General features: G+C 34.4%; 1 protein-coding gene across 4 annotated transcripts; it reads right to left on the bottom strand.

Annotated features, from left to right (window-relative positions):
* Positions 1-6,543: 6,543 nt before the first annotated feature.
* LOC108321822 (probable lipid phosphate phosphatase beta) lies at positions 6,544-11,515 on the bottom strand. Of its 4 annotated transcripts, none has more exons than XM_052875638.1 (3): positions 10,679-11,515; positions 8,007-8,043; positions 6,544-6,858 (listed from the first exon to the last, which is right to left on the bottom strand). In XM_052875638.1, exon 1 carries the CDS (start codon positions 11,352-11,354, stop codon positions 10,680-10,682), a length of 675 nt encoding a protein of 224 aa, XP_052731598.1. In that variant the 5' UTR covers positions 11,355-11,515; the 3' UTR covers positions 6,544-6,858; positions 8,007-8,043; position 10,679. The 4 variants fall into 4 exon arrangements, with proteins under 4 accessions (XP_052731598.1, XP_052731597.1, XP_017409191.1 ...); XM_052875637.1 differs by having other exon boundaries at positions 6,669-7,670; XM_017553702.2 differs by having other exon boundaries at positions 6,669-8,043.
* Between the last annotated feature and the right edge of the window lie 480 nt (positions 11,516-11,995).

Below are 11,995 nucleotides of genomic sequence, written 5' to 3'. Positions count from 1 at the left end.
CTCTAAATTGGATCATGAACAAATATTGAAATTTGATTATTTTGCACACCTCATTTTCCCTTCATTATGTTTTAAACTCTCTTGATATTATAATTGATAACGATAGATCAAATGTCTTAGAATTTTCTTTTCATTAATTTGCAATCTATATCTAGTTTATACATATTTAATCAAATGACACATTGCTTCAAGATGAGTATGAAAGTGTTGATGTGAAAATTGACATGTTGAAACTTTGTTGTGGGGTGGGTTATTTTCTCTTAATATGTTGAAACTTTTGGTGAAGAGATGATATATCGTTCTTGAGTGACTATTCACTAAAGTTTCACGTTGTGTAATATAAAAAAGGAAATAATAAATTCTTAAAAAAAATGAATGGTTGATTTAAGGGTTTTCATCATAATTTACTAAGTGTACAAAGGATATTAGAAGTTTATTCTTATAAAAGTTGTATAAGACAATTTGCAATTTTATGTTTATAAAAGATGCATGAGAGGGTTTGAATTTTCTTTTGACGAAATTGTAATTAGTGATAAAATAATTTTATTGAGTATTTGTGAATGTAGAACTTAAGGTGTCCAACCATATTAAATTTATTTTATGCTTTTATTTAATTGGTATATTTATGGTGGAAAAGATTACTTTCTACTTAATGATCTTCATCTTATTTTTATTGATCCAAGTGAGCGTGATTGTTAATGTTACTTATCTTATATGTTGTACTTCCAACATATGAACATATGTTGATACACATATATCTAATGAATAATTTTTGTTTTTGTCTATTTTTTTTTTTTAGGATTAATTATGTTTTTAATCTCTAAACTATAACACAATTTTGTTTTTTTTTTTGTTTTTATCTCCAACTTTGATCATGTTATGTCTCCATACTTTGAAAATTTATGGATGCGGTATTCCTTGTTTAACAATGTTGACTGTTTTTTGGCGTGACAAACGGTGAATTATATTAACCTTTTAAGACGTTGATATAAGGAAAACTTGTGGACTCCAACATCATTTGTTGTTTGTCAGGTTAAAAAATTGTTAATGTCATTAAGAAAATATGACTAAATACATACATTTTTTAAATATAAAGACCTAGGATTAATATGAATTAAAATAAAAAATTACTTAATAATTTAGAAAGAAAAACATAATTAAACAGTGTTCTTATTATATCATATTATCTATTGAATTCATATTTCTTGTCAGGAATGCATGTATGAATTAAAAATCATACATTTAATAAAAATGAAAAAGTTAATTGCATATAAAAAATAAAGGATGAATAAACATTAAACCTTAATAATTTATATTAAAAGTGATATCAATGTCACTTATATGGACATCTCACACTTTAGTGTCTCACTCGAACAAAAGACAATCATGTCTTGTTGTGATAAGAAACAACTATATTTAGGGATAAAAGAGAAATGTGTTGAGAATCTAATTTTTGACAAATTCCAACCAATGTTCTAATAATTAAAGCATATATTTTTATTTGGATGTTAAGGAATGTGCTCTCTTCGTTTTAATTCTTTAACCAATATTTTTAGGATACAAGTTAATAAGGCTTTTAATGCTTATGTATAGATTAGCATAAGAAGTTCATAATAATTTTTCTAGGTCGACGTCAATTAAATTTGACGTTTATGAGATATATCCTTTTAAATTAATTTTTTCCCTTTCTCAATTTTAAATGATACAAAAGCCACCAGTGTCATTTTTTTTCTTTATTTCTCTGAATCATATCTCTTATCTTATCCCACACTTTTCTCACTTATCTTTTTATCTGTCGTTAATTTGTATAGACAATTGTACGAAACTGATGTGAAAATATAATAAATCTCCCTTGAAATATTAAAGTACTAAACAGAGGAGAATCTAAAATGGTTGTTTATGTATGGAATTGAATATGAAGTCCTTATATATTTATGTAGTTTAGGGAAGAGTGTGTCATTTGTTTGCTGTGTACGTAGCGAAATCCAGATGAATATTCGAATAAGCTTTTGTACGTGTATTAGGAAGCAGCAGTGTGTGGTAAGCATCATTTCCAAGTTATATGGGATGCTGTAATCCTCACTTTTTATTATTATTTTCTGCATAATAACTCATACGTACCTTTATGCTTCTCTGTGCTGCATTGATCCCGCACATTCATAGAACCAAACAAAACAAATTCAAAAAATTGAAACATACAAGGGCCACGCACACACTTCCATTGACCTCAAAAGTACTACACCCACACGACTTCTAATTTCTTCTTTAAACTGAGTGCAGATTCTGCACATTCTTTAAAATGCAAAAGTTGTTTACATTTGTTAAAAAGTTACATTCATAATGCAACTTTAAAAAATTCTTAACTTAGTTTTCTTTACAAGTGGACTTTAAACCATCATTCTGTCAACATTTATATTTTCTGAATTGATATTACGTGTAAAAGTAATTCTCTCAATTTGATATCCCATGCACACACAGAAAAGTACTCCATAAAACAACATTGGTTGTGGTGACGACAACTTGCTAACGTGATCGCCGTGATCCACTGATCCACTCTGCTCATTGTTCCTTGTGCCCCTCTGTAACACTGAAACGTTAATAGTATTATTGTTGCTTGTAATTTCAACATATGTCCTTTTCACTATTCACTCTCTATCTCACCAGCTACCACCTAATGCTGATAATGACCCAACTAAGGTAAATTTAGCCTGAGATTGGTTAATTACAACCCAATGTGACGAAGTCAATAAAGATCCTCTTTTGTATATATATATATATATATATATGAAGCAGTGCAACGGTGTTTCCAAATGAACTGATGGAGAATTTCAAAGATTTGATACCCGTTCGGAAAGATTTTTAAAGGGTGAGGTGGGGGCATTTTCAAGTTCAGTACGTGCAGTATGGCCCCCAAACCCATAAGTACCCTATAGAATATTGATATATACGTGTAGTAATAATGTTCAGAATAATGAATTGCAGTGTTCACAGAGATTTAATTCCCACCTTTCATTTTACTTTTCATTTTTCTCTCAACTGTCGAGGCTTCTCTTAGCTTGTTGTCTTTGTTCGAAGATTGTTTTCAGCTTCGTGCATGAATTATATTAAGACACAGAAGAAAACAACAACCAAACATCAAATCCATGTTTGTAAAAGTACATACTATAAAACTACAGCACAATTAGAAAAAAAGCTTGCCCTCCATGGGAGGCTCAGATATATCAGTGACCAAAACTCTTGCAGTTGGGAAACAACTCATTGAAGCACTAAACAAGTAGTAACAACCGGTTGGTCCCTCCCACAGCTCCTCGTGTCTTCTGTCAATGGAGCAACATTTCTTTGCCTCCCCACTATCATTTCAAAATGAAAAATTATGCAGAAACCAAAACACTATATGAGAGAGAGACAGAATGTATATAATTCTTTAAGTGTTATAATGTGATAGGAGGAGAGATAAATGTGAATGAGGTGTTAAAAAATAATGAATGTTCTTCTAAATTTGTATATCGTTTCATTTTAACTTCAAATTTGGGAGCATGACATGCTCCAGCCCATACTGCCATCATCCTTGTTGGAAGAAAAGAGATTTTCTTTTTCATCGAAATGGATCTACACCACTCGCTATTTTGAATCTAGATTTATATGTGTATTATTTTACTATATAGACCATCACCGAATGCAGTATTTAAATGGGCATAAGAAAACTTGGTTGGTTAATTACATGTTACTTTGTCACATGGGTCCATCCCTGTCAAAGTCACAACAACTATGTTGGTGGAGTGATTTGAATTGAAAGTGTGAAAGAAGGAAATTAAGGTATGATATGGTGATTACGTTGACCGATATTGCAACAGGAAGATAATTGAAGTGAGGTGCATGCAAAGGCAAGGAAAAGCACACTGAAATGGTTGCAATGCATGAGTGCATGGGGAAATTTATGATAGAAATTGTGTCCGTGTATTTGGCAAGTTGTATGATAGAAGGAGGGGTCGGTGGTACATTTTTGCATGTGGCCTTTTATGATGGCCCTTCTGATCAGAGACACGTAGCCTTGCCCACATTGTAGCTAGCTAGCTACCTAGGGACAAATTTCTGCAGTGGTCGTTGGGGCCATTCTTTTTCCCTTTTCAAAACTTCATTAATTTAATAACTTTTCACCTAGCAAACTGCCAAACAATAAATAGTAATATACATTGTACAATCATCCACACAACACTAAAAAAGGAATAATATATGAACCCCTATTAAACTCATCATCTTCGAATTTAAGTGCAGCAGTATCGATCTCCTCTAGTAAATTTGTACCTTGCCAGCTATTAAGAGGAGTTTTGCATCCTTTCATCTTTTCTTTCGCATGCCACGGAAACAAAAGGTAAAAAATGGGAGCAAGAAAAATATTCCTTCTTTCGCAGCAAATCAGTATTATTTAAAATGATTGCATTTTCTTACACTCCCCGTTTTTATTGAAGAAAATAAGATCACATTTTAATTTTGTGAATAATTGAATGGCTTTCATTTATTTATGTACTTTTTTAAATAAAAAAAATAAGTCTTTAACATCATTTTTTGACACTTATGTAAGAATAAAATAATCATAAAAAAAACAAATTTTTATATTTGTAAAAAATAAGAAGAAAAACTGTATTATCAAATTAAATTTGGGTGTCAAAATATCTTTATCTTTTTTATATGAACCCGAACAAAGTTTAAAAAAAAAGCCTTTCTTTTCGGATATCAAACAAGATGAGGAATGATTCTCCACTCCTCTCCCTTTGTTTTGTTTACTTTACTATCATGACATTTATTTCCTTTGCCTTCAAATAAACCAAACAAATATCTTCGGTGAGAAACATTATTACTCAATAATGATCTTGAACAATAGTCTCCAAGGAGTCTTAAAAACTGAAAAACTCGACTAATATATGTCATGAAATTTTACCGAAACTACCATAACTTAAGACCATCTAATAATTTCTCCTTGAATGAGACTAGAAGTTAGGCTGGACTTCTGTTCCTCTCGACCTCGGTTACTGTTTTGGTCATTACCATAATCCATGATAAATGATTAATTTGTCATGAAAAAAAAAAGTGAAGATATCTTTTAAACTTGGTCACTTACATTATTGCAGAGGAAAAAGATTCCGTGTGAATAATTTGGAGGAACTTTAGGGAACCAGAAATTAGGAAGGTGGATGAGATTGCAAAAGGTAAAAAGGAAAAAGAAACGTGATGGGTGAAGATCAGATATGATGGCAAATGGGGTAAGGGGAGACAGGTTTCAAATGATGCCTACTGTCTTCACCTCTCGAAACTCTTGCACCGTTTTTTGATTTCCACATCGTGGTCAGCAACCTTTCTCCCCTGAATCCTTATGCTCAGTTCTTTAGTCTGTGGCAGTGAAATAAAATTGGGTACGTGGCAAATATAGAAAGACATGAAAAGCTCAGCAGTCTCTGCATCCAGTATCCAATTTTGATCAGTGGTCCTCTCTTCTGATTTTTTAAGCAAGGTCATGAAAATGAGTCCAAAAATGGTTTTAATGTTTCCACAACCTCCCAAAAGAAAATCGTACCACACTCACATGACTTTCTTGGACTTCCGACAACCAATTCACAAGCTCGTTTATTAGACTGACCTTATGCATTCTTCATCATTGTCCGTCATCATCCATCTCCATCATCAACCATGCATGCAGGCATGTTGCAGGTTTCACACCTTGTAACGAGTTTGAACGCTTTGTGTGACTGGTCCAATACAACATTTCAAAAGCTTAATCGTGCGTGGTTGAAAACATAGACACAAACTGGTGTTGTACGAATTGATGAATATGACTTCCACCATACTATGACCAAACCTAAGGCCGTGCCACTCCCATGTTTGGTCATATATGGTGGCTTTTCACTCTGTTCAACATTATCGGTTTTCTAAGAACTAGGGTTTCAGGTTTGCTTCTTTCATGCAATATCAATTATATATGACAATCCACACTGACACAGATGTACTCACCGGCATTGCTCTCTGCTAAATCATAAAAATCAATTCAAAATGTTTGACCAGCGAGGATCACTCATGAGTTCAAAAGCACAAAAAAACGAACAACAATTAATATAAATAAATGAAGAAAACCAGGTACTGTCAGAATTTCAGAGATGTGTAGCCATAAAATGGGTGGTAGATCAGTAAATCTAAATTCTTCAACCTATTCAATTCAAATTTTCCTATTCTGCATTATCATACCAAAACACATGAAAGTGCACGTACTAATATATAGTTAAGTTACAACTGTTACAATAACGTACACGGCCGTTTTACGTAAAAGACGCCAAATTTTGCTTCTTAATTTCATGTTCTGGAAAGTGCGAACCTGTTTGTATCATTGCAAAGGAATTTTCAAATAAACCCGATATGTTCATTACACCCACATCAATTTTGAGCTTTGAATATGCGCGACTCAATTAAACATGTATCTAAATCAAACATTTCCATGGAAGATACCTGCTGTGTTGCACCAAAATATACCCACAAAGAAAGAAGATAAATTGATAATGGACTCTCAAATAAATTACTGTATTTATATATATATATATATATTTATTTACTGCAATATAGCATCAATAACATTCCAATCGCGGTGGGCATACAAGAAAACGTTAAAAATGTTGAAGTTCTGCGGAGAGTCAGTCTCTCATTACTAAGAAATCAATCATGCAAGGAGAATATCAAAGCATGTCCCACAAAATACAAAGTTACAGTCACTCCAAATCTTGAGCAGTAAGCATTCACTTGGCAAAATACCAGACGCCCAGTGCTTCGCGTACGTCGTAGGTCCCTCAAGCTGTAGTGGATTCCACCAATGAACTGTTCCAGCAGTATCCAAGATACCGAATTTCTTAATCCATGGTAATAAATCCAGAACTTTCAATGTGAATGAAACTATTCGTCAGCAAAATGCACGAAGAAAAGGCATGAGTAGAGAGAAATTGTCAATGTTCAGCGGACTAATATGAAAGATGATGAAAGCTTCCATCAAATTCATGTGCTAATTCTCTTGGTGTTAATAGCAACCAGACCCACATGTCAAGTCAATAAAACCAAAAACGACTTGATTCACTCGTCTTTTGGTGTGTTCCACGTAACAATATCCTAACTACGGTAATAGATGCTGCCAGCACAACATATCAACCACAGTCTGCGCTAATTTGGTAAGCTTACGAACTTTTCCAAAATTGAAAGGAAAGCAAAGACCAATCAATCAGTCAAATCAAAAACATCTTATCAGATGGCACGCGGTAAGAAGGCACATGCAAAAGAAGTAACTGGCCTAACAACTATTTATCCTTCAATTCATAATCGTCAAAAATTCCATACACATCAGACAAGCACACGGTCCCTCAAACCAAATCCTAAAAGACCTTTCTTTTCTCAAACTTTTAATAGATCACAGGATTCCATTGAGTACACCTACATATGATTGTTATAATATAATGTTTCTTGATAATTACTACTTCAGATTTCAAACACTAATGTTCAATCCACCTGAACGGGCAAAGTGGGAATCGGAGATAGACTAGACATAAGCCAACTTCATATTCTGGCAGCAATTGTCAGAAAAGATAACCCATTTCAAGTCTTCAAACGATACAGAACAATCTGTCTTTGCATCAGTACCTCTGCAAAAATTAGAAACATCTGACAGCAGTAGCAAATTCGATGTATAATATAGTTCTGGATAAAACATACGACAAAAGGCTGCAAATAAATTATGTACAGGTCTGCTGTACCATGTATTATCACATGCTTACATTTATTGTTTATACGCCTGTGGAGAGACTTAAATGCCAAGGAATAAATTACGGACAGGAATGCAACTCAACAAATTTGAAGTAGAGTTGAGATAAACTAAAGTAATTAAGGTCTCCAAAATTATCTGGTAAGGAGCAAGATGCCAATGTACTCAAACCAATCACGACTTCATTATCTGTTAGAAACCAATTAAGAACGCTTACCCTCGGGTAGCATAAGTTCGAATTTCTCCATCAGAACCTAAGATGAAGGAAAAAGCAGACAGCAATTAGATTCTGTATCCATTTAGCGGATACTCAGTATGTTAAATTAACTCAAACGCTTCCACATAGAGGTTAGAATTAATCGTCGCCATTTTAGATGCTTTACATTTTTAAACCAACTTGAGACAGAGACGGAAGAGATAGAGCACAAATGGTCGCAATTACTGACAACCTCTGACAGTGAAAAGGAGAAGGGTGAAGAGGCAAACTTTTTGTCAATGTGAACGTATTTCAGAGGAAACTATTCTCACAAGCTGATACAGAAAAATAAAACTAACCCTTTCTTTGGAGGAGAAGAAAGAAACAAGAGACAAACAAAAGACATGAATGAGTTTAGAAGAAGAAAAACAGCAAGAAATAGGATCTACTGGATATTTTCACTCTATTACTGTTTTCATTCACATATTTATATCTTCCCATTGCTTTTATATTTCCTTTAAATCAAACATTTTCATTTGTACTCTATTTCTCGCTTATTTCCAAACACTTCACTATTTCTATCTACTCTATTTTCACCCACTTCTTTCCTTCCTACCAGATAGATCCTAAAGTAAATGGTGCATTTGGAGAATTCAGTCAATGAACCTATCCAAGAAACTGATTCTTTAGTTAAAAAAATAAATAAATAAATCCAACCAGTAAAATTAACCCTGAATCATGTTGGCTAGACTAAAATGCTGTTATCATTTAACTTTCACTCTTTTGAGGAATTCGTATGCTTCTTTATTTTATACCATTAACATGCATTATAATGTTTTACACAAATTCTTGCTCCCGGCTAATGTTTTCCCCTCCGTACTTCATCCTAAGATGATAAGTTTACTCTCAACTTCACGGCCTCAAAATCAGAGCAAGAACCTCACTATACTACTAGACAGAGACAATTATAATGTAGTTCTTTTTCCCCATGCATGTTTTTCTCGCCTTTTTCTTTGGCTTAGTCATTCCCATTAATGAGGAGTTTAAAAAGGTCCTAGACCCAAGACATGTGAAACTCACACTCCATTGATCCATTGATCCATAGAGTCAATTCAAGTAGAACCTTTTCAACTCAAGGAGAGAAAGAACTCTCACCAAGTTTTCTTGGTTATCAAGACTTCAATCCAAGTTCTTGCTTAAAGTGAAACAAATTATTTGCCATTTGAGGCAGCAGACAATAGTAAGAGCCTGATGAGGTGGAAATTCAACTCTAAATAATAGGAATTGAAACTCTCAAGATCATAAATAGAGAAAATGTAATGATAACAGATGACATGTGAAATTGAATCAATATATAGCTAGGACAAACGAAAGTCTTTTAGTTGAAAAAGGGAACAAAAGTTTGTGAAAGGGTTAATCGGTAATGACATCTAATGGCAAACTATATACATATAAACAAATTAAATATATATCCTTTCACAAAAGTATTCATTTATTACATATAGAGAGGATAAAAAAAACTGTATATAAACACTGGTAGTTTCTTTATTCTATAATTTTTTAACACCATACAAACATTATTTTTCCTTAATCAAATTACAAGAGAGAATTTCTTGACTCCAACCATACTTAATTCGCATTTGAATCAGAATCTTATATGCACGTTTGCCTGCAAATTCACAACAAAAAGCAACAAGTCTGAGTTTCTTTAGTTTGATCCAGATTGAGAAGGTCAAGACCCCAAATTCAACACACTATGTATGGCTTGTTGAAGAACCTCCTTAGCCAAAATATTTCTTGTTATCGAATTGGTCATTTAAAATGGGGAGGGGAGCATTGCAATTTAATTCGCATTGGCAAGGGTCAATGGTGGCACTTGAACTAAGTTCTCAAATAAATATTAAAAAATAATGAACATTCTCGGCAAATCTTGATGAATTTAATTTTGAGGAACGTTGACTACATGAAGATTATGTTAAGTAACATGAAAATCCTTTAAAGGATCTTCAAATAATTAACCAGCTGTTCTCACATTCTCCCGGAACAAGCTTTAGGTTCAAACAAGGACAGCTTTAGACCAAATTAATATCAATCACCCTAATGTCTAAGCATACGGTGCACTCAACCTAAGTAGCTAATGTTTAACTTCCTTTCAATATATACACACGACTCAATCGTTTCAATTTCATCTCCTACTCATGGCGTGTGCGTACCCTGCATCGCCTCATTTAGTCTTCCTATATACATGTCAAGTTTTCAAACATAAATTTGAATGAATTTCATTTTACAAACTTAGTTTAAAAGCAACTCTTAGTGTTAAGTTCACATGAAATCAAACATAGGTGTGCATCGAAGGAGAAAGCAAACATATTACCAAACTAAGTTTGGCAACAAAAACTTCCATTCAAAGCAGCTGAACGGGAAACCAAACATAGCAGATATAGCGTCCTTCAATCACTCTCATACTAGAATTTTGAATCTTCTGGAGAAGCCACGTATAAAACTTTTCTCCATAATTCGGTTACAGTCATCGAACATAATCACTGAAATTAAACATTATAAATAAAATATCATAAAAAATGATAATAATCGGCAAGTACATCTAACCGGTGAGTAGTGATATGAAACTCCACATTCACCAGGGAGTAAGGTTATCACTTTCGAAAATCCCAGCTCCAGGTTCTTAATCTTACCTCAAAGCAACCCTCGGAATTCGAGAAGGCGGAAGGTGAAGAACGCTTCGAGGACTCCGAAGCACGCGCCAAAGAAGACATCGATAACGTAATGCCTCCCGAGAGCGACGCGAGAAATTACAGTGGTCACGGCCCAAGCCCAAACGGCCGAGATGAGAATATCAACGGCGAGGGCCTGATCTCCGCTGAACCAGCGATTCACGAGCAAGGCCACACGCGGATGGTGGAGATCGGCGAGGAGCGAGGGGCGGGAGAGGGAGAAGACGGAAGCGACGAAGCAGACCCTGGAAGAGTGACCGCTAGGGAAGGAGAAGTTATCGACGGGGACGACGGCGTTGTATTGGGAGTGGTTGGCGTAGGAGGGGCGGGATCGGCGGACGAGGAATTTGATGAGGGCGATGAAAAGGAGATCAATAAGGGAGCAGACGAGGAGGGGAAGGAGGAGGTTGGGTCGGAGAGGGGAGGAGGAGGGGGCGGCGAGGAAGAGGGCGAGGGAGACTGGGAAGAAGAATCGGAAGTCCGCCAAAAGCTCTAGGAATCGGAGAAGGGGTTTTGGGGCGATGGGGCGTGTGAGAGTGTAGATGAAGAAGGAGACGGCGTTGTCCAGGTCGTGTATGCGGCGGAATAATGGTGGGGCGGCCGGTGGGGATTCCGGGGGTTCATGGCCTTGGCCCATCGGAGTTACTGATGGCGTTATCGAAAACGTTGGGTCTCACGGAAATTCAAACGATCGAAAACCGTTAGTTGGGATATCATACGACTTCGTTTAAGGTTTGTTTTCCCTTAGTAAGAGTGTTTTAGTTTGGTTATTTTCTACCCCAATTTAACTACTCTTCAAGTTTAATTACTCTTCAAGTTTAATTACTCTTGATGTTTTGACTGAATAATGATTACAATAAAGAAACAAAAATTATAAAATAGAAAAAAAATGAAAAGCTGTCGAAATAGAACATATCTGAATTAGGGATGGCAACAGGTCGGGTCGGGCACGAATAGTGTCTATCCGCAACCCGACCCGACAAAAAAAAATTCACTCTTGATCTGTTATCTGCACGGATATCCGCTTAAAAAATATCCGCGGATATTTTAAAACCCGCGGATACCCGTGAATATCTGCAGATATTCACAAATATTTAAAAAAGTATATATATTTTAATAAATTATTAAAATAATTTAAATAGATTTACAAAAAATATATAAAATATAATATAAATTAAATTAAATTTAAATTTAAATTCAATTTTAATTAAATTTAATCTTGTAAAATATAAATTAATGTTAATTTTAATTAAATTTAACTTAATAAAATATAAATTA

The sequence above is a fragment of the Vigna angularis genome, chromosome 1 (genome assembly GCF_016808095.1).
Source record: "Vigna angularis cultivar LongXiaoDou No.4 chromosome 1, ASM1680809v1, whole genome shotgun sequence".
Taxonomy (NCBI): Eukaryota; Viridiplantae; Streptophyta; class Magnoliopsida; order Fabales; family Fabaceae; genus Vigna; species Vigna angularis.
This window is presented reverse-complemented; position numbering and strand designations above follow the sequence as displayed.

Bases quoted from the DNA above. Each gene is read 5' to 3' on its own strand.
- LOC108321822 (XM_052875638.1), bottom strand. From the start codon at position 11,354: ATGGGCCAAGGCCATGAACCCCCGGAATCCCCACCGGCCGCCCCACCA.